The sequence below is a fragment of the Mycteria americana genome, chromosome 3 (genome assembly GCF_035582795.1).
Source record: "Mycteria americana isolate JAX WOST 10 ecotype Jacksonville Zoo and Gardens chromosome 3, USCA_MyAme_1.0, whole genome shotgun sequence".
Lineage (NCBI taxonomy): Eukaryota > Metazoa > Chordata > Aves > Ciconiiformes > Ciconiidae > Mycteria > Mycteria americana.
In genome coordinates this window covers 5,763,928-5,787,333 of record NC_134367.1, presented here as the reverse complement: position 1 = coordinate 5,787,333, position 23,406 = coordinate 5,763,928, and the positions used below count along the sequence as shown (strand labels likewise).

At 39.4% G+C, this 23,406-nt stretch overlaps 1 protein-coding gene across 3 annotated transcripts; it reads right to left on the bottom strand.

Moving 5' to 3' along the window:
• Positions 1–2,943: 2,943 nt before the first annotated feature.
• Positions 2,944–23,040, bottom strand: RHAG (Rh associated glycoprotein). 3 transcript variants are annotated; one of them, XM_075497754.1, is made up of 11 exons: positions 23,020–23,040; positions 19,028–19,190; positions 12,302–12,485; positions 10,942–11,092; positions 10,598–10,745; positions 9,676–9,842; positions 8,632–8,769; positions 7,708–7,829; positions 6,959–7,044; positions 6,251–6,324; positions 2,944–4,505 (listed from the first exon to the last, which is right to left on the bottom strand). In XM_075497754.1, exons 2-11 carry the CDS (start codon positions 19,161–19,163, stop codon positions 4,428–4,430), a joined length of 1,284 nt encoding a protein of 427 aa, XP_075353869.1. In that variant the 5' UTR covers positions 19,164–19,190; positions 23,020–23,040; the 3' UTR covers positions 2,944–4,427. The 3 variants fall into 3 exon arrangements, with proteins under 3 accessions (XP_075353869.1, XP_075353868.1, XP_075353870.1); XM_075497753.1 differs by lacking the exon at positions 23,020–23,040 and having other exon boundaries at positions 19,028–19,257; XM_075497755.1 differs by lacking the exons at positions 2,944–4,505; positions 6,251–6,324; positions 6,959–7,044; positions 23,020–23,040 and adding an exon at positions 7,346–7,605.
• Between the last annotated feature and the right edge of the window lie 366 nt (positions 23,041–23,406).

The window sequence follows — 23,406 nt, the reverse complement described above, 5'->3', positions numbered from 1 at the left end:
GATACAGAAAATATCTTTTAAAGGATGGCTGACCTAACCTCCATAATGCTACTAATTTGAAACATATGAACAGTCTCCTAAGGTTTCTTCTGAGAATGACAGAAATCTAAGAAAGAGCTTTCAGCATCCTGATGGTGGAAGCTAATTTCAAGTTGAAAGTTGCACACAGTTGCTGCCATTTAATTAATCTTTTTCAGCTATTTTTATGCAGAGCTTAATAAATGTCAATACTGAATAAGTTTTTACTCACTTAAAAAAAAAAAGCAGCTTATTTAAGGTTTTTTATGTAAAAACAAGTCAAGGTGAGAACAAAAGTAAGACAGAAAGAGTGTTCATTGATTATTGGAGAGGATAAAACATTGGCAGTCTTTTATGAGAAAGAAAAGAAATGCTAGTCATCGTGAACCGCAGATTTACAGTAGTTGTATTTTAACTTTGGTTTTAGTTTTCAGACCCATCCTCAAAGCTCATCCTCTACCCTGTGCCTTGTTTAACTCCTTGCTTTTCTTTCCTGTCAGTGTATGGCTCCCTCATTTCTGAGCAAAAGGGTTCTTAGCAACACATTTTAAGCTTCTGTAAGGCTGGACTCCTCTCCATAGTGTCAGTAACATATTACACAGAAGTTGTAACTATGTTCAGAAGAAGCTCTACTGACTCAGGGTATTCAAATCTTTGATTAATTTGGAAATAACCAACCAAAGAAAATACCCTAAGACCAAATGCCACTGACGTCTGAAGTATGGAGGTGAGTGATTAGGGTAAAGAACCTTAGCAGAAACGAATCATACACTTCAAGGGCAGTCACATTGAAAAGAAAGTAATGTTTAAAGCTCAGGTTAAACAAAGGTTATCTAGAAAGCCAACAACTGCTGTATTTCATTTCCTGATGACACCATCACAGACATCTTTGTGCACCGCCTGTTGCATAGAGAGAGTCTATTCAGGGTGAAAAGCTCTCTGAAACGTGCTGGAAAATGTCTGAAAAATGCTGGGAAAATTCTGTGTCCAATCTTTTCATAGAGGGTAGTCAAACCGTAAGGCTTGGATTCATCTGTCTTGAGCTGAGGCTCTTGTCTAAGGCTTCTGACCATAGGGAATGAAAGAATTTTGGGTTGTGCATGATCAGCATCTCTCCACCATAGCAAGGTGGAGACCACAGGAGGAAATCAAACATGCACGGATGATCAAAACAAGAGATTTGATTTATTGTCTTGCTCCAGGCTGCAGTGATCTATCTCAGGACTGCCAGACAGCCCTCATTGCAGATTTTTTTTGCATGCCTCATTGTCCCTTTCCCTATTTCTTTGCCTTCCCCATCTTTACCCATTGCTAATTAAATTTTGATTGGTCTCAGATTTGCTACATCTGTACCTGAGGTTGGTATTTCAGCTATGCTTACAGGGGCACTGCTGGCCTTTCAAGGTTATGCTCCTCAGAAAGTCCCCAATACTCCCCTACTGTTATCTGTGCTATTAGGCCATTTCTCATAGAACTCACTTTTCATTTTCCATGGTGTTATCTGTAATTTTTATCAGAGTGTTATATTGTTTCCTGTCACATCCAGCAATTTTCTCATATAATGGTCTGTAGTTTCTCACATCCTGTTTATTTAGCTTAACTTCACATGAGGATTTAGTCATCTGGCTGCACCACATTGTTCAAGAGGTCACTTCTAGTCCTATTTCTTGTTTGATGTTTCTACAACACATGCTTTTTACATTAATTGTCCTAATGCTTTTTCTGTATTATTCGCTAGTTTTTAAGTATTGTGAACATCAGAATGGACCTATTGAAGTGTTTTTCACAGATGCATTTGTAATCCCTCTTTCAGTTGTTAAAGTCATATACTCCTCACACGGTTTCAGCCATCTAAAATATAGTTTCCCAGGCTAAGCTAGGCTTAGAATCATAGAATCATAGAATAGATTGGGTTGGAAGGGCCCTTTAAAGGTCATCTAGTCCAACCCCCCTGCAATAAGCAGGGACATCTTCAACTAGATCAGGTTGCTGAGAGTCCCGTCCAACCTGACCTTGAATGTTTCCAGGGATGGGGCCTCCACTACCTCTCTGGGCAACCTGGGCCAGTGTTTCATCACCCTCATTGTAAAAAATTTCTTCCTTATATCTAGTCTGAATCTGCCCTCTTTTAGTTTAAAACCATTACGCCTTGTCCTATCGCTACAGGCCCCTTGTACTATCGCTACAGGCCCTACTTCTAGGGTCCCTCTTTGTCAAAAAGGAAACAAAGACTTTCCTGAAAATGATAGCTAGGTTAGGTGGAATAAATCTCCATGTAAAGGGATCCATCTCCCTACTCTGTTTTTTGAGAGAACCTGAAGGACTGATTTCTCTGGGGCAGTAATCTTCTGAAAAAAGGCAGAGGACAATAATGAGTACTTAGTGGATGAGGGTCTGGGTTACTATGGAAAGATATAAGGAGAACTGGAGAACAAAACTACATAGTTTATTTCCCCCCCTTTTGTTTTAAAGAACTAAAGATATCTATTGAGGGCATCATTCTGGAAGATTTACTCACAGTGTAAAGATTTACTCACAGTGAGTGGTACTTTCTCACTCAGGTATTCCATTGTGGTCAACACTCACAATCAGTGAAATTACCTCACAGCTGTAGGTGAATGAAAGACCTTCTGAATCCCCAAGTAGGGTTTTGAGGGGCGAGCTTCATGTATTGAGGATAAGATTTTTACAGTCTGCCTACGTATGGAGTCTTTTTCAAGTACTTCAATACTTTGTGTTTGTAAATTACGCACAAAATACTTCTAAAATCTTTACATATCCCATATTTACAGTTAAATGCCTTCTCAGTTTTTACAAAAATGATTGTGTGAAAGCTTTGAAAAGATAAAAGATGTCTTCTAGCCAACAAGGTAGAAAAGAGTAAGCCATTGCACATCTGCAAAAGAGCATATCTGAACTAAAGTGTATTGCAACAAATGTATTTTCATTCAGAGATAGAAATCTGACATATATAGCAGTGTACAGCTGATATAAAATATGAGACAGCCCTGCCTAGTATCTTTCTAAAGTTTTTCAAGGAAAAATACGTCAGCAGAACTGAAAAAATCTGTGCTATTTTATATGAGAGGAGATTTCCCCTTAAATCTGATAAGTAAGTCTTGAAATAAGATGCTAATATTAAAAAGTCTTGAAATTTCGTCCACTGTAGCTTGTTCTTCTGAGACATCAATGGTAGCTTTCTGTGTCTGAATAATGCCTAGAGACACTGTGATCCTTCTGTTAGATTTTCATCTCCCATCCATTGCCTCTCAGAGGATTACCCCATGTAGGTAGGCACAGATGTGTGACTCTGCTCCCAGATACTGTCATCTCATAGAGTTCTTTCAGATACCTCAATTTTTGTTTCTCTTAATTGAGAAGCCATTTGATAATGACTCACTTCTTGAGTGGAGTTAATTTACCTTAATTTAGCTTCAATTTTCTTCTTTCTGCTTTCTCTTGGTTTAGGAGGCAGTGACTTCAAAGGTAGCAACTCACCACACAGAAGTTCCCCACTGAGTCCTCCGTAGGTTGAACATAGTTGCTTTCTGATCAGTTCCCCAAAACTCACGCTTTTTCTTGGAGCTAGCATTTGGTTCAGTTTATATCTATTGACATTAACAGTGCTACTATCCACTTATGACTGTTGGACATAATAAGACATATGTAATTGCTCCTACTCAATTCCCTTATTGCGTCCTTGAAACAGTCTAAATAAATCTATGCCAATAATGAAATTTTTCACCATTTCACTTTCTTCTCCCTTTCAATAAACATATTAACAAAGAATCTTGATACTCATATTGCCACTTAGTATATCTCATCAATCACTATATCCTGTGCTCTGCCATGAAAATGATTTCAACATTTTGTTTCCTAGCATAACCAGTCTTCAAAATACAGCACATTTTCTCCCCCATCCAAAAATAGGACAACAGACTTTCTTAGACAGTTAATCTGGGATGCTCTGGTGAAAAGCTTGTTAGAATCCAAATAAACAATATCAATCCATTTCGTCTTGATTACCCCTATGCAGTTGAAGAATGTGACCGTAACTCAGAAATCTTGCAGTTAAATATGGTATCCTGTAATAGGCTTGAAACATAAAAGTTGTTTCAATGGCTATATTGACTCAGTGATGACAAAAGCTAAAATACAGGTAATTTTGTAGAACAGTTTGTGGTGGGTTTTTCTGATGAACAAATATATTGGAAGGATCTAATTAATTCACCTGAGCTTGGCATAGTGACTATGTATTCTAAAATTAAGCTTGTTTTATATTACAAAAACATACCTATCTACAGTCCCTTCCTGAAAACCTATAGTAGTTAGGACAATACTTGGATGTTTTTAGCATTAGAAACTGAAAAGAGCATAATTTGGACAAATGTTACAGATTAATTATTTTTCTACATGGTGGCTTCAAATCTGCTGTGCTCATCATAGTTGTTGGTATGAATTTCACGTGGTTTCTCCTCTTCTGGAACCTGCCATGAAAGTCAGAGAAGAGTTCAGTTGATCAGATATAGACTTCCTTTTGCCATAAAAGGAGACTAAAGTGCACTGATAATGTCATTCTGTTTGTATATATTATATGTCTATTTATTAACATTGACACAGCCTGGCATGAACCACCAGTTCTGAATTCTTGGGGATGGATTCAGAGTTTTCTTAATAGAAGAATTCCTTAACACTGATGTTAGCTGTGAGAGTGCAAAATTAATATCTGGAATTTTCAAAGAGCTCTAAAGAAACAAGGTAACCATCTCTAATGAAATGTAAATGATGTTGTATGCCAAATATCAATGTCCCTTCCCATTACCTGATAAAGCTCACTTAGAATAGAGTATTTCCGAGCAGTTCTACTGATACTACAGGACCTTCAATTGAGCAGGGTTATATTACTATCACTGGTCAACACAGGCTGTGAATTCTTCAGCCACACTTTAAAATTTCCCTTTTCCTGACATTTTTTTATCATTTACATATGACAGACTATTTCAGGTCTTGCCAAAAGCCAGTGCTTTGACTTTCCTGAGGTCAAACAGCGAATGACTTGCAGAGCTGTCATTAAAAGTTGTTTTTTTTCTGATTGACATTGCTACAGCTGATCTTTTGGCTCAAAACTTCCCCTTAGACTGCAAACTTTCTCTCACCAAAAGCCAAATTGTGTGTTTCATACTGGAGTTTAATTCATTAAAAAACTAATAAAATTTCCTTTTGGGTTCACAACATTTTATTTACAAGGAATGTATACATGTATTTCTACTTGTCTTGCCTTTTTAAGTTTGCCCTGGCATAAAGGACAAAATTCAGATTGCCTAATATAAGAATCTGTCATCAGTCTCTAATGAAGGGAGATGCAGAAAGCCTACAAACAGTACAGGGAGCTTCTTAGGTTAGCCAAGAGGAAAGGTATGTCTGAATTTCTGCTCTGCGCTTGATTGTAGGCATCCAACTCAGATGTATGTGGGACTCAACTGATCAAATCTAGGTCTCTATGGCATAGAGCTCTACCTTTGAGGTAGGCAATGAAAGGTCTTTCATTATCAGTGGGGAGTACAGAGACTTTCAAGGGTTTAATTCCTGTAACCTAACATAGATCTGGAAGGATTCAAATGAACTGCAAGCTAGAGCCGTCTCTTCCTTGAGCGTAAAGGGAGCCTAGCAAGGCTATTTCAGGTGTACTTGTTTCTCAGCCCCATTGTTTGTGTCTTCATGCATAAAACAATAGTGCCAGGAGGCCTGTCTTCTTCTGGTAACCTCAGTGGTCAGATCATTCAACCAGGAAGCAGAAGAGCTTCTGCTCAGCCTAAGGGAGACTCACCCTACAAATACTGAAGAAGTGCTAAATGTGCTAGAAATTCTAGATGACACTAGAAAAGCAGCACCATTTAGCCAAAAATGCAGATATCATCTGTCTAAACTACAAGCAGGAAGAGGATAACTGACACAGCGAGCGCTTAAAAGAGAGATAAAGAGCTCCACTGAGGTCTCAATTTGTTTACTCTATTTCTGCTTTTTGTTCAAGGTTAGTCCAGTGTAAATGGCATGACTAGCTAGCAAGCCCAAAAAAGATCCTGAAGGTGGCCTTGATAAATTCACAGCCTGAGGCAGAGCAACATTTTTGAAAGCTGACTCATGTGTACAAACCACAAACCCCAGGAAATCAGGACTGCAGTGTGCTGTACATCTTCCAACATAACGAAAATAAAGCGAGGTTGTTTCTTACCTCCCAATAAACAGAGTCATCAAAGCAGTTCTGATCAGGTGCTTGTCCCAAGAAGGGCAGCTTTAGAATAACACCTGCAGGAAAAACAGCATCAGAGGTTAAGAAATGGACAAAATGCCCTAATAAATGTTCCTCAGATGTGCCCTGGGGAGTCAGATCTAAGTTTTCTGACTCATTTCCTAGTCTACAGAAATGTTCAACCATCTTGGGACATCAGCTCACTCATTATGAGAGGTGATGCAGGTTTCTTCATGTTGGCATGAATAAGAGCTTGATTTTAATTGCTCAAACCTTTCCCAGATTTCAGACTAGAATTTTCTATTTCAGCCTGAATTTTTGTTTGGAAAGTATCCACAATCACATGGAAACATGTGACACCTAAATGAATATGTCTTAATCTCAAACTAGTTTATGTTCAGAATTTTAAGTGTCTGAATCTAGAGAAGAATTCCATCCAGAACAACATCTTACTATTCCTATATATACAACCCAGTATCTTTAAAGCATGTGATCAGTAAGATATCTAGGCTTCATTTGAAGACAAAATTATTGGAAAACTGCTTTTCCATATTTAAGTTTCTGCCAGTGTGCCATCATGCATTATTTCTATTTTGTATTATTCACATGAAATTGTTGATGGATTGACGTTCTCCATGGGCAAACCTCTAAATTTGCATATATTTCAGTTGCTATATGCATCACACTGACCTGTCAATGTTCCGCCTGCCAGTGCAATTCCAATTGTACTGCCCAGGGCAGCAGCCTGCATGCCAGGACTTAAGTGTACACCTTGCCTGAAAAGGGCAGAAAAACAAAACATTGACAATAAAAAAATTGTTACACTTTGAGACTGATAATTGGTCTTACAACACTGTAGTTGCTGTCTGCTGGACAAGATGGCTCATAGGAAAGTATCCTGCCATTGCTATGTACCAGAGAGAAATTATGATTTTATTTTGGATTTGTTTTAGACTACAGGTGGAAACAAGTTCTTTGAAAAGGTTATTAGTATCTTGTAAGCCCTCAGAGAATGCTCTCCTTTGACAAAAAGACCAGTCTTTCATCTTCCTCGACTCTTTCAAGAGAGTCTTTTAAGAGAGTGGCTCGTTTTGCAAATTTTCTTGGAAATCTTACAATTACCAGCAGTGTAATTATAGAATCATAACAAAGATTCTTTTATGTTTGAATGGTTCTGTATGCTGTTCTTTATGATGTTTTTCAATTTATTTATTTTTACTTGAACTTTTAATTTGGAACAAGTTTGGCATATAAACAGTGTGTTAAAGGCAAGATATCAAGAAGAGTCCTATTTAAACCAGAACACAATGTCTGACATCAAATCAAAGATGCATTTTCTGAAAAAAACCCAACTCATAATTAGATCCAAGAAAGGTGGAAAATTAGGATAGACTTTCAAAAATCAATAAACTCCTTTCTCTCTTCTCTCTATAACTCACCTAACTTCCTGTTTTATTGCAGTTACTACGATGCCAGCGATACCTCCCAGTATTCCAGGTAAACCATGTAAATTATGAACTCCACAAGTATCTTGAATGTTCAGATTGGTTGCCAACAAAGGCTGAAATGAGGGGAAATATGAAGTTTATAGTAAGTTTATAGTCTTCTATTATCTGTAGAGTGATATGCAAAAGAAAGCAGCACAGAAGTACAAGAAAAAACTTATTTAATGTACACAAAATTTAGCTATGCACCCTGCTATTTTTCTTTCACTGTGCAATTATTTATATGCAGAGAAAACCAAGTACTTATGTATAATGTCCAAGGTACCTTCATAAATATAATGGTACAAAACACATGATGGTCCACCAATCTTTTCAGTCGCTGCAGCAAAGGTTGAAAGAGGTGCCTAAGTAACACATACAGGCCTGTTCTGAGTCTGCTAGTCAGGTATTTTCTTCCAGAAGGTTTCTCCATCAGGAAATGGCAGTTTAAACAGTTTTAGTCAGAATATTTTGTTTCTGCATTTTGCACATAAACCGCTTCCATTTTATACTTCAAAAGTATTTTTTTGATTACAGATCTATTTAGAAATTTTAAAAGACTGAAATATAATTAATCTTATTTCACTGAAACATGGGCTTGGAGCAAAATTCTGGCAGCTCCTTGAACAGAAATCCCAACTGTAATGGGATCTAATATCTATGTGATCCTTCTCTGTTTTTAGCTAGGTGATGGACTGAAGATAGCTCCATAATCATATATTTAAATCACACTGATTTAAAGATAATAGTTACCTAGAGCTTACCCTCTATAGTGTATCAGCCAGTTTCTAAACTCCCTTTCTAGCAAACCAAGGGAGCTCCAGTAAAGCTCATGAAGCGCTAAGTAAATGAGAGCAGAGGCGGGTCCTCAATACTTACGGTCAAGAAGTGGAACCCAAGGACAGAGATGATTCCAGCAATGCTCCCAATGCACATGGCATCAAAAGGGTGGATTGACAGGTCAGCACAGGTACCCACTGCTACTCCTCCTGCCAGGGTGGCATTTTGAATGAGAACCTGCAAAGAGTATAAAGAGGTGGAGATGATATATGTAGAACACGGGCTTGTTTTAGGGCTGAATTACTTGTAAGGCTTGCTTGCATACAGAAGTTTTCCTTTTCTTCAGGTGGAATTTTTCCAGTGAAGAATGAACAGGAATTTAAAACAGGGTTCCCTGTTACATGTTCAGGGTGTTGGTTCAAAGCTGCTGTAAGGGAGTTTAACTGGGGCCGGTTTAATGAAGTCCAGCTTTTGCAAAGTCACTAAAACTCATCTGACCTCTCAAGAAGCCAGGCTGAGCCAGCGAGAACTGCCTCCTACAACAGCAGCAAATTCTGCAAGCTCATTGAAATGTTCCTGCTCTCACTGGGCTTACATAAACACTGCTGGAAAGAAGAGGGTAAAAACACAGGGCTGAATTTTGGGGCAAGGAGGTGAAAGATGGGCAGCTTGGCCAAACCCCACCTGGTTTGGCTTTGCCTATTGTGCAGCTGGACCATGAGATTGCTGGGGAACAGGTCGTTGCCTCGAGAGACCTGTTTTGGTTATTGCAATATGGTAACTCGTAGGATATTCTTTGGAATAAGACCCAAAAGTCCACCTGAACGTTGGACTAATGTCTCTATGGTCCAGCAGGTTCTGTGGACAAGAAAGAATAAGGGAGCAGGACCATCACTATAATGTCTAAGAGCTTTCTACTCTCCAGATGCAGTGATGCCACTGAGGAATCATCACACACCTAAAGCAGCATGGGTTGCCTCAGGGCCCAATCTGACATTATAGCTTTTAGAAGTATAATAGCTGTAATTTTGCCCACAGTGTGAGTGAAGACTCCAGATAGCTCACGGACACTGAGAATCTGCCTAATCATCCTTATTATAGAGGGGTGACTAGATTTAACAGAGGTTGCGACATGATTCTTACCATACTGAATTTGCCTCTTTGATCCACCAGGCTGGAGAGGGCAAATGTTACGACAGTACATGCAGCCAGGGAATAGTAAGTGTTGACAATTGCTTGAGTCTGGAAAACTGGTTCAGGTACAATGGCAGAGTTAAAACTGGGCCAAAAAAGCCAAAGGAACAGGGTACCTGGATGAATATGAGACAAAATGAAACAAAGACTATTCAGTCACGAGGGGTATTTCAATGTGAAAGATCCAACACAACAGAAGTAGCTACAAGAAATGAGGAAGGTGAACAATAAGAAACATGAAATAACCAAAATGCTAGAAGAAATAATAGATTATGCAGAAGCTTTTGACACTGGCAGCTGGGATTTTGGCACATGGTCTCTGTTAAATCTTATTGGAAGATGTGAACACGCTGTGACCCCTTGCCAAGCCCCACCACTACCAGAGCTCACCACCACTGTGAAAACCGTACCAGAATAGGATGCATTAGGAAGACAGTTCACATGCAAATCCTTTATCATCTATTGATATAACTGATAGTTTTAGCTGGAAATTGATCTATGAATAGATGTCATGGACAGATAGATGTATGGTTTCTAACATTCATTAGTGGGACAGGCACAGCTCAATACTTTTAATTATGGCCGATTTCTATGGAAATGCTGCTTATAACAGAGGATTTAACAAAAAGGGAGTCACCACTAATGCACAGTGAAAACGCATCTTTAATTTGATCTTTCCTTTTTTCAACCAAGGAAAAACTGTAAAAATATGTGTCTCACTGAAAACATTGTGCATGCATCAGACAAGAAAGAATATGCCTCTAGGATTGTTCTTAAGAAAATGGATGCAGCATAATAATAGGCAATCGTTAAAACATAGGGATGAAAGAGGGATGAACAACTGATCAGCACTCACTATTACTTCACTTACCAATCATGGCAAATATGTCCGAATGATAGGTAGATTCCTCATTTTCATGTTTATTTTTCAAACCAGGACGATACAAGACTAGGGTTACGGCCAAACCAAAATAAGCTCCAAAAGCATGGATAGTCATGGAGGCTCCAGCATCTGTGGCCTGTAATAGGGACCCAAAATAATGCCATAGATTTTATACAGCATAAAGATGAGGATTTGATGAAGGAGAAGTCTGGATGACTTTAATGGTTTATTTTCTATGGTAGAAACTAGAACCTAGAATATATAAATTGGAAGTATTACAAAGTGAAAGCATTTGTTATAAACAGAAAACAATTATTGCTAAATAGTTGTACCTTAAGTATTTCTGTAACTAGATGTTCGTTGCATGCAAAGATTGTGATCTCCAGAATTGTCAAGATCAGCATCTGAACAGGACTTGTTTTCCCCAGGACTGCTCCAAATGAAATCAAAGCAGTTGCTGTACTGAAGTCTGCATTTATCATGCTGAAATTAAGAAAATGAATAAAAGCAAAACAAAAACACAGGAAAAAAGAAAATCAGTTTAAAGAGAACTGAAATAAGGCTGTAATATCAAACCTATCATATCATTAAAATGATAGAGCTTTAACTCTTCAGATATGAAATTACCAAGATCATCTTTAGGGATGAAAATTAAATCAAACCTTTCCAGATGGGTTTTGTAAGGATCTTACCAGCTGCTGAGGAAAAATTGTGGGAAGGTTGCCTCCTGCTTATACCATATATGTGCTTAGCTGGTTGAAATTATAGTGAAAAGTCAGATGAGATGTGTATTGCAGGTGTGCAGGGATATTTCCTGCTCTGACTGTTACTTGAACTCCAAAGACGACAGGGAGCTCTTAGTTTTGGTCAGATGGTTTATCTCATTTCAAAAGCCTTGTGTGCCTTTCTATCACTGTGCATCATGTTTTCACTAGCTGTCAGGAAGGACCAGTGTTAACAGGTTATGGGGAATGGCAAAGATAAATAAAAACACGAATTGGTCAAAAACTTGCAGCACAGAGGGGCACTAACATATGGGTCCCTCTACAAATGCCTGTCTGTAAGCATTCAGGAGTTACTTCTATTATTTCTGCTTGTCCCTCAGTAATGTTTGGATGCTGTTCCTTTCAAAATTCTCTACCAGTTGTCTCAGAAAACAGAACTGCAGATGTGGAAAACACTCCGAGACCTTGGTAGAAGCAGGACAGATGAATGGGAAAGGGATTAAAAGTATCTAGAGACACTGCTCATGAGGTCTCTCATTCTATGATTGGGGTCCAAAACCTACTGCAGTGTAGTGCTCATGCAAGTCATTCCTTGAGAAGTAAGAGAAAACCTCGTAAGTGGATAGACACACTGTTCCAGCCTTTCTTCTGTGACCCCACGTATCATGGAAGGACAGATCCTTTCATGCCAGCTGGATGCAGGAGGTGCTGTGCTACTGCTGGCAATCTTCCAGCTTCCACAGCTCCAGAGACTCAAAGCGGTCTCTCTACATGACTTATGGCCCACATGTAACATAGCACCTCAAATTTCATCCCACCCTTTGGTTCCCTTGGCCCAGTGTTGCCCCTTTAGACGTGAAGGGCAGGAAGGCCTGATCAAATTTCAGTGAACTTAGATATTGTAGTTTATGGCTTCTCCTGATATCTTAAGGGATAGAAATGTCAATTTTTGTAAATTCACATGTACCTTTTGATATTAACTTGAATTTTCCCTCTTTCCATGTGCCAAAATCCTTGCATCAGGGTTCCCCACTGGAGACCGAAGGCAGCAATGAGCATGTTGACACCGACACTGCTGAATCCATATTTCTTCAGAAAGGTCATCAGGAAACCAAATCCAACAAATATCATCACATGGACATCCTGAAAGACTGAAGGGAAAACTTGTCTGTGTAGTGACTATGAAGGGAGGAAAGCTAGGGACAAACAAGGATTTAATAGAAAAGAAAAGAGTTCCAAAGTCATGTCATCAATGTGATCCATCCTTCCCCACTTCATAACCAGTCTACTTGTTGAAGATTGAGTGTCTGGAAAATGCAAGACACAATTATTGATTTTATTCCTCGCTATATCATTATGGAAAGAACACTAGATCTCCGTACTAGCAAATTTAACGTGTCTGGAACTGTTCTCTGCATGTCAAGCTACCTGGAATATCACAGTTTCATGTCCCTACAGAAAAGTTCTCTTCCCCCTCAAATAAAGATTGTCATATCCAGCGTGTTCTGGCTAACTCCGGAATTGTACGTGGGATTTGTTTGGTAGAGTGCTAGTTGGCCCAGTGCAAAGGTATGCTTGTGATCCCTAAATATTACTGTACAAGAGATTGATTTCTTTACCTGGGTAAAAGAAAAAGGCATTAAGGTAATGTCTAAACTAGTAAATTAATATTGCTAATCAGCATATACTTAGCCCTCCTTCAAATATGCTTTTTTTAAAAAATATGAATTATGTTAAAATATGGCTAGTTCCTTTTCTACTTTTTTTTTTTGAAGTTTTTAATTTTATTTATATTTTTAGGCTTTTTAATGCAAACTGAGTTTGCATTAATATCGACAACATGGATATTTTGTATTTTAAAATATTTTGTTACTCTGAAGTGTTTTATGTGGTTTAATAGTCTCTACACCAAACAGGTTTGAGTCCTGTAATTAAAGCTTTTTCTCTCATTTTATTGTTAGTAAGAACCTCAGTATAGAGAAACTGTTTCTCTTCATTTCTATTTCATTGCCTCTTACATGCAAATATGCAGGAAAAACTTGAGACATTGACCTGGTTAGTATAATATTTGGTTTGAAGTTACATTTCCCAGTTACATACTTTCAGCATTCCTATAGTTTTGCTATATGCATTACCATGTTTAGCCAAAAGAGGGCCCAGAAGTATAATAAGTTACTGGAGATTCCTAATAAGCTCTATTATATTTGCACCGTCATATTCCAGCCCTGAAGTAAGATCCTTGACATTGGGCTACACACATCTAAGAAACAGCATAGAAATGCAGGTGATTCCCAGACATCCCCAGCCCTTTTGCTTTCTCTTTAGGCTGGACATTTTCACATTTATTTCCTGACTTCAATAATAGCCAGTGATGGGATTTTTGGGGCCCCTGCAGTCCTTTGGAAGCTTCCCGTTTTCCTCCGTGTTGCTCAATTTCCAGAACTACTAGCCAAACTCTTGTGTTGTGCTTACTACTTATTTTAAAAGATACACAATCAGCTTCCCCATTTGGGCTTCTGCTTTTGATATACTTGCATATTTTGTATTGCAATGTTGTGTGAAAATAACTCTCTTGCTTAGAGCTCAACATATTCCCTTGTTTCAGAAGACCTGGCAAGAGATGAAAACGATATGGATGGGGACAGTCCAAACCATGCTAATACAACCTTCCTGACCCTACCAGCAGCAAAGTCTTTAGTGTCTTAGTGCATGAGGAACCCAAAACACAGCTTAATTTGCCCATACTCCTGTGTCAGAGGGAGTCAGCAGGGGGTGTTTAGGAAAAGGTTATTAAAGTACAAGATCATTTGATGGGTACATGTGTCCGTGCGCTCTCCCAGCTTGCAGCAGCCTGTGCCACAGGAATGCAGAGCTGTGGCTTTGTGCCTGACTTGACTGTGGCGGTGGACGGCACTTCTGGAGCAACACCCCTTCAAATGCCTTGGAAAACATGTAGCAGTGGTTAGCGCTGGTAGGGCTGAGAGTGGATAGCCTTCCCAGCCTTCCTCCACCATCCTGATGACCTCAGGTACAGATGACCACCCACCTTTTTTTTTTTTTTTTTAAGTGGGCCAAAAATATGTTGGCAGGTCACATGAGAAAGATCTTCTCAAATAGGGGAAGGAGTAACCTAAGATCTCTCCCCTTCTTTTTTGAGGATAACTGGAAACTGGATGCTGAACAAGCCTTTTTCTCCCCTTCTTGAAAAATTTTTCTACGAGTGACTATTCACCCAGTAACCTGTGGGATCAGCACCTTCGCATTTGAGAAGTGGCCCAGGTTATTTGTCTGACTCTTGTAAAACTACTTTATTAAAAGCTTGTTACTGTCACCAAAAAAATGTTTGCCCACAACTAGAGGGCAAATCTGTAACAGCTGCACAGCAACACCTGCAAAAGTAGCCTTTTTGTTTGACTTTAGCAGAAGAAAATGGAAATGTATTAAACAGACTCTTAGCATGACAAGACAAAGTGATGTACAACTTCAACAGTTTTCAGTTTATATCACACTTGAGTTTCATGCACAAAATGAGGAGTACGTTTGAAAATTACCTATTTCTGCTCTTTTTATTATTTAATCAGCCTATGCCATGGACTTTCTAATAAAGTTTTAGTTTTGCCCATTCAGGGCAGTTAGCTCCAGGTAAGAAAGTTTTCCCAGTCTTTCTTATGGTTTGTTAGCATTCAGCATATTGCTCTTGTTTGCAATCTCCAGGTTAAATCATTGCAGGCAAAGCAAGTAAATTGTTCTCATCAAAACTGTCCCATTCATGTGTACAACATCTCAGAAAATCATGTCTAGGTTAGTAAAAGATGCTTTACTGCTGAAGTAACCTGACTCTACATGTAGGCAAAAGAACAGGTTTCAAAAGCACGTTGATGACTGAGGAATTTAATTCTCGGTGCCCATCAATAGGGCTTCTGCATGCTCAGGTCTCTTTGGAAAGGTGCTTTTAGAAATCTTACCCCAGCCCTGAAGATCAGAAGCAATTCAGTTTGAAACAAGCAGCTGGTTGACATGTAATCGTGGGTCCTCCTGAGGGCTAGCCAGGATTCATATGTTTTAAAGCTGTCTGGACTTATTTACACAAAAGATTGAAAGTCTTAATTAAAACTGGGTTAATCCATGGATGTTGAGGACAAATCTCACAAACTGAAGACCTTCAACTAATCTAGCCTATACCTTGTGCTTTAACTACCTCTTACGCATTCTTTTAAAGAAGAGTAGGTCTGGAATGATTTCAAATGATGGAGAAAACAGCACAATTTGAAAGAAACTGTTTCAGTAACTAGTTGTGTTTAACAAAACACAGTACTTTACTCTGTGAGACAGGAAAATAGATTGGGAAAAAAACTCCAGCACATCCTGAACAAAACCTTTGCACATGATTCTGCAAGTCTGCCCATGACCAGCATATTAATTCCACTGCAAAGTCTCCTCACGGTGGTCAGTCTCAATGCAAACATGCTTCTGGCATCTAGGTTTATATCAAAACCGTGATTTTGCTCTGCCTAAAGGAGTAAACTGTAGAACCCTGAACCAGAGTGGCACAGAAGTTTTCCTAAGCCATGAATCATGGATCAATCACAGGACATTACATACAGGATAACAGCACTAAAGAAATCCTCTAGGAGTACTTGCGAAACCATCACACACCCTTGTCCTCCTGTTCTAGTAGCACAGCACACCTGAAGTTGTCCATCCACTTGCCATGGCTGTACTTGCATCTACCAGAAATAGATATAATGCAAAGCTATGCTTTCGGCATGATCTCATCTCAGGCCCCCTTACCTGAGTGCAAAACTATGGTGATCCACAATTATTATTTTCATCTTTCTTCAGTCAAAAAATACTGAAACAGCTTGGATTCATGGTGCTGAGGTATTTAGGGCATATAAAAGCAGGCCCTGCACTGCAGTTCTGAGGATATAAATTGGCCCCTGGATGAAACAATTAAATCTATGAGGTACAGATGGGTTAACATCCCTGGGGATAGCATGGGAAGTAGTTTGAACCCATCGTTTTGTGAACTCAGGGGAAGTCCTGGCTCAGGATATGTCCTAATACATCTATACAACCATAGCATTAACTTTCTGCCAGGTGCTCGGGCAAACTGTGCTCTTGGGTGCACATTGTAGACGGGAATGTTTGAGGGAAAGAGGGCCTGAAAGTGAAAACACAGGTATTAGGAAATTCTGCTTTTCTTCCACTTGTTTATTGTGAATGAAATTCATCTATTCTTAGGTCAGCATCTAAAAGTCCAACAGTACATCTGTGGTGTTTGCTTAGTTTATGTCTCTACTGGTTAACTGAACAGCCTGGCCAAAAGGCAAATGGCTTAGCTTGACTCACATCTGTACAGCTACATGTTCTTCCCTCCCAAAACATTGTTCCCACCTGTACTACTTATTGAGAGTAGGCCCTGATCTATGCTGTGCCTAAAGCCATACCTAGGAGGAGGTCAAGGTGCTGGTTTGCATGAACCAAAACCATGCCAGAAGCTTCCTAGCAGTTCAATGGTGTGGACAGCTGGGGCACAGTGTGCAGATATAACATAGTCATACACTGGCTGTGCAGAAAGGCATGGGAGACAGCAGGCAATTTCTTCCACATATTTAAGACACTTGTATTAGGGAAGGAATAGGTGAACCCTAACTGGATAGATTACATTTAAAGGCCTATATTGTAGTGTTAGCGTCTGGTGAGAAGAATCCTTTTTTCCTGCGATGTTGATGAGGCTCCTTCCCTCTCTCTTACGCCTTTTTAAAATGGAGATATTAAATTAAAAAACAGGGTGGCACACAAGGGCTGGGAGAGGGTTTTGTTTAGTAAGAGAACAGCCTGTCCCAGGAGCTCCCCAGGGAACACAGGACCCATGGTGCTGTGTGTGGCACAGGCAGTCTCCATCCAGAAGATGACTTGAGGTTTACTAAGAAATCCACCACAGCACTATAAGGGACCACTGAAGGCTGCTAAACTACTGGCATAAGCACGAGGATCCCATGCACCTTTCTTTATTTTCCTTGGTAAGGGGGACTCTCAGAAAATGCAGGTCATTTTAGTACCAGAGCCAGCAGCTATGATACTTGGACTGGAGAAAGTAATTTGCTGTGTTCTTGCAGGGCAAACAGACCTTAATCTGAGTCTGATGGATCCATATCCTAGAAAATATCCTTCCAGCTTACCAAATTATACAAAGATGCCCCAAACACTATTGTTTTGTGGCTGTATTTGTTGTTGTTGTTGTGTGTTTTTTTGGGGGGGTAGAGTCAAAGAAGAGGTAGGTGGACCGGTGTTTTAGGTAATAAGTATGTTAATAAAATCACAATACCACAGTACAACTGTCTGTGCTCTCAAATTATAAGAGTGGTCTCTGGCATAGTTTTTGCCTAGGCTAACTATCATCTCCTGGGTGACAGTGGACGAGGGGTCATTCCCAATATGCTGTCTGGATAAGGCTACCTAATTTAGGAACTTGGATAATTCAGTATCATGGACATGGCCAAGCTGTGTCTCAGAGAGAGAACGGGCTCTGGCATAAGCCTAAGTTACTGTCTCTTGGGGATACTGCTGCATCTCAGTGGAGTTAACCCTAACGTGAGTAATTAGCCCCTGACGTTCATCAGCTGACTTGCATCTGGAGCTGAATAATGCCATGCATTCACTGTTCTCTCAAGTGGACAATGTTCTGTGTGAGAATATACAACACAAGACTATTAGGGAGTGAAGTGACCCCCGAGATCGCATTCCCCTCTAACAGTTACTGAAAGGCCAGTTGGAATGAGACAAAAAGAGAGATACAGCCAAAATTACATGGATACTACATACAGGCAAGGAGTTCTGTACTGTTATGGTCATCATGAAGAGGATTGCAATCAGGGCTACAAGTCATTAAGACATTGGAGCCAAGAACAAACCTTCGATACTGCCAGCAAGACACAGGCTGATCCTCTGCAGGCTTATGTTTCTATTTATTTACAACAGTCTGATCTTTGCATGAGGAGGAGGAGGGTGGGAGAAGTCAGCAGCTACTTCTCAGGCCAAAAGCTTTCTCCCTGAACTTCATCAAGCATTTGCAGAACAACAAATCAACAGAAACAAGCTGAGCCATTACTGTCTACAACTGAGCCACTGCTTTGAAAGAAAAGGAGGCGGTTATCCACCTTGTGACAGAAGCTATTGCCCTTCGTAGAGTCCAGTTTCTGCAAAATTATTTTGCAACGATGATGAATACATTGCCCAATTTCCAAGTTCTCAGAAAACAACCTTTTGAAACCTGGATAATAGTAATGAAATGTTCTGTTTGGTTTCATTATTTGATACAGTAATCAGGATAGAAGGTCCGGCAAGAAGCACTACCATCCGTCTCTGGAAAATGCTAGAATTGTTCAAAGCGATTCATAGTTCTCTGAGTTTTAACCTGCTATGCAAACACTAGAACTATTTTCAGGACTCTTCTCTCCCAGAACAGCTAACTTCTCAGCAGTTAGCTACTTTCAGAATTTTATATGTGCTCAACTTGAATTTGTCTTTGAAGCCTGCTGCTTTCACACCTCAGAAAAAGTTTGTTTGCCCAACAGCATGCCTTTCTTTTCTAGCTATATCAGTAGGTCTCATAAGTTATTCAGAAATCTTGCTTAGGATTAGTTTAAAGAAATTCTAACTTCTATAAATCTTAGACAGCAACACTTACTTGGGTATAAAGTTTGGGAGGCATCACTGGCGTCATATTCCACAAATTTTCCAAACAAAATAATGATGATCACTTCCAGAAGAAGAGCCAGGATCGAGAACTTGAACCTCATGTTGGTGTCAAGGGCTGAAGGCATTGCAGGAGAGCAGGAGGCTGTGCGAGCCTGATAAAGGACACTTGCCTTCAGCGGAGCTGCCTAATTCAGTGGATATGGGTGATATAGCAAACAAACACACACACACAAAAAAAGAAACAGAGAGACAGGCAAACACACCGTCACACCCACTATGGGAGGGAAACAGTATGGGTCAATATAGCGATTTCTATTTCCCAGGCTATTTCTGTGCATGAAATGCTGGCTTAGATATTTTTTTCAGTTTGTAATGCAAACCAGCTCAGTTAGTCACAGGTATGCTTCTCAGTGTCTTATATGTATTTTAAAAAGGAAACAGCCTACAAGAAAAGCTCCCATAGCCCGGTTTGCTGCACATAGTGAGGAACACAGTGACACTGAATTTTGTTTCCTGTAGTCAATCATTTCTTCAAGTTGTAGCTTTCGTTTTAAAAGGTAAATAATTTTTCATCTTATATGAAACATGGTTAATCTCCTGTCTCTTCATATAAGATACGATAGGCAAAGAGAATCTCTTTCAGCAGGCTGCAGAGGTTCTTATTTCACAGTGAATGAATTACTTATAGACCACAAGTTCTCACTGTGAACTGTTACTTAAAAAGAAAATAATTATACTTCTTCAAAGGAAAAAAAAGGATATTTCTAGTTGTTAGAAAATAAAGCTGTTGATTATTAAAAAGAAGAATTTGAAAAAATAGATCATTTTTTTCAATTTAATTATTGCTTTTTGCATTTTCCTTAGCTCAGACAATGAAAATAAGTCAAAGACCAAATTTCTTAAATGATTTTAAACAGCTCAGTTTGTAAGCTTTCTCATGAATAAAGGAGTAAATTAAATTTCACTTAGATTACTGTTGTTCTTGTTCTTGACATTCACACTGCTTGTCAAAATTTGTTCTTGACATTCACATTGCTTGTCAAAATTTGTCTTGACTCTTAAAAGTTTTGTGGATAAAATATTTTCTTGATGTGGTATTGAGTAATTTGGCCTCTGTTAATGCAGTATTCAGAAGACAGGTCAAAATTGTATGGTAGGAGCATTTATTTCATTAAAAGTTGGAGCTATTAAAAAGAAGGATGATATTGCAGTAGTAGATTAATTGGTCATGAAGTACTAGTGCTGGGATACAGCAATAAAATGCCATGTCAGTCCCTGGGTATAAAAATCGGCGTAATCTATAGATGCTGGGAGGTGACGCTACCCTGGGCTGCTGTCCTGGTGAGACTACTGTTGGAAAACTGCTCACGTGCTACGAGATTTAAAGAACTCAGTTTTTTTAGGGCACATCTATACTGGTGGCAAGCAGTGCCATGGCCTTTCTTCTGGTTCTGAGGCCAATTTACATGTTTGGCAGTCTTCAGCCTGCCAAACAAGGTGGCTGACACGATGCACCTTTTAATAATGGTGCCTTGTTCATGGTAACTCGTCAATTAAGTCTGCTTGATGCTGCTGTTGTAATCTTAGGGAGGATAAAAACCCTGCCACTGTTGAGTTTTCTAGTATAAAGGTAGAATTAGACTATTGTCCAGATGAAGTTTAAAATGATCTCAGCTTTTTCTCCTTGAAAATGGATCTGTGGATTTGGAATGGAAACCAAATCATTTAGCAAGAAGAACATACCAGTCTACCACAGAATCAAACTTGCAAGTGGCAAAGCTAAAGTAAGTATATACGTATTTTTACTTTGTAGCGACTATTTCATTTGAACAGCTCAAACAGAGGAGGCAGAGCTTTGTTAGAAAGCTATTGCTCACCCTTGCTGTACGACAGAGTAAGACAGACGGCAGCGTTTGATTGTAAGGACCTGCGAGCTCCGTCATTTGCACAGGAAGTGATTAAAAAAGAACAAAATCATGGGTAAAGTTCATTGTTTTTTACCCATAGCTCAGACGTTAATAACTTGTGTTATTCATTATATAATGTTTTCCCCAGTTTTCCCCAGTCTCACATGTGCAATCCTTATATTAAGTCCTTTCAGGGGTGTGGAAAAGGCTCCTTGTTGAAAAGTTATTGAGGAAAGTGCCTTTTAATAAATGTTTAAATTTTAAAACGGGTCAAGTCAAGTTCATTCAATCAGGACTTTCTCTGAGATTATTACTTTATATCTTAAATTGCATACAGGTACATACACACACAGATATACAATCTATATTGAAAGAGTGTTTGTGCATGTCTAAGTTGGTCATGTTACACTGCCTTCATAGTTAATGGGAAATTATGTGCAACTCAAGTAAAAGATTAGTCTCAACTCTCTTAAAAAGTTGTCTCAGGAAAAGATGCTGAATGTTTTAGAGATTCTCATTTCCCTTCACTGATTATAATGCGAGCCTTTGGTGAGTAGTTCAGATTTACACATCTAAACTCTAGAAACTTGACTCAGGACCAGGCTTTTCACCCAAGAGTTTCAAGGACTTGCCACATGTGCTCATTCACTCTGCTGTAATTCACGGGGCCTGTGCAGCGGATGAGACGAGGATCTGTTACCTCAGAGTACAAACAAAAGCTGTGCTCTGGCATGTTTGTGCCAGAAAGCTAACGTATCAGTGTAAATGGAATACGCGGTCCTTAAGAATTGCATTTAGCAAACCTCACGTTGCCTTCTTAGCAGACCGCCCTATGCCTAGCTTTCCTCCCCCCACCCCCTGTTTTTTTATTTCTCCTCTTTCTTTGACCAGAAAGAGCAACTTAGCTGTTTTCCTGGTGAGGTGAACTGATGTCCAGCAGCCACAGATAAATGGCCCTTATAGATGTACAGGTGATTTACATGCAAATAGGGACTCTGAAGAAATTATATTCCAGTATTTATGTACTCTAATATTTCTTCTTCTAAATAAATTAAACACTTCTCTCTTACCATTAATGAGGTTTAATCTGTCAACATTTAACTTTAGATATTACTAACTTTAAGCAAAAAGGACTGACACCAGCTACCAGGAGGAAGAAGATACTTTATCCAGAGGGTGGACTTGGGCTACTTTGCTTGCTGGACTTTTTGGACAAACCCAGTTTCGCCTGACTCACTGCCTCACTTTTTGCCCATTGAGATGGGCTTTGGCTTTGTCCTGGTTTTGGCTGGGATAGAGTTAATTTTGTTCCTAGTAGCTGGTATGGGGCTGTGGTTTGGATTTAGTATGAGAATAATGTGATAACACACTGATGTTTCAGTTGTTGCTAAGTAGTGCTTATACTAAATCAAGGACTTTTCAGCTTCCCATCCTCTGCCAGGTGCACAAGAAGCTGGGAGGGGACACAGCCAGGACAGCTGACCCCAACTGGCCAAAGGGCTATTCCATACCATATGGCATCATGCGCAGTATAGAAACTGGGAGGAGTTGGCCAGGGCATAGTGATCGCTGCTCGGGGACTGGCTGCGCGTCGGTCAGTGGGTGGTGAGCAGTTGCATCACTTGGTTTTTTTCCTGGGTTTTGTTCCTCTCTTGCTCTCTTGCTGTTTTCCTTTTCATTACAATTTATAATAATAATAATAAATAATAACAACAATAATAATTAAGATGCTCATGTTATTGAAAACTCTTGAGTTCAGTTCACTGAAGTCTGAGCTATGAGTATCCCTCAGCCAACAATGTGGACTTATGGAGCATGACTTGGGTGCACGCCAATCCTGAAGCTACTTCTCGGTGTGTGCTCTTGTTGTGGACATAGCTACAGAGACCAGAAAAGTCGGATAAAGTGCAGCTTGCCTGCACACTGTGACAGAAATATTTCTTAGATCTCCTGAACTTTGAGCTGAATAAGTTTTTTTGAGAACATTGACATTTATCTCATTTCTGGGGTGTCACGGTAGAAAAGTTTTTTCATTAAACATTAACTTTAACGGTTTGAGTCAGCAGACACCTACCTCACCTCAAGTTGAAAGCTCAGCCAAGTAAATGCAGTTTGTCCATGCAGTCCGTAAATAGCCTCCTTCACCTTGAAGAGGGAAGTAACAGTAAGGGTGTTTTCTGACTCTTTGGCTAGCAACAATAAGATTGTCTTGACTGGATCCATATCACCCCCCCAGACTCTTACCTGATTTCTTACAAATGTGGTGAAAATAAGGTCACTAATGCACCACTAAAAATTTATTACAGGGAACACTAAGATGTCCATCAGAAGAGGGAGGAAACCCAATGGACAAACAGCAACCACAGTTTAATAGGTAGATGATGGTTTAGTTTACCTTGTTATTACAGGGTCTCTTGCTGATGTAACTGTTTTATTTTTCCATTTGAAATCACACAGACTT

Bases quoted from the DNA above. Each gene is read 5' to 3' on its own strand.
- RHAG (XM_075497754.1), bottom strand. From the start codon at position 19,163: ATGCCTTCAGCCCTTGACACCAACATGAGGTTCAAGTTCTCGATCCTG. The intron at 7,830-8,631 runs GTAAGTATTGAG...CCCTCATTTCAG, and splicing joins TTGGGTTCCACTTCTTGACC to CCTTTGTTGGCAACCAATCT. The intron at 7,045-7,707 runs GTGAGTTATAGA...TGCCCTTTTCAG, and splicing joins GCAATAAAACAGGAAGTTAG to GCAAGGTGTACACTTAAGTC.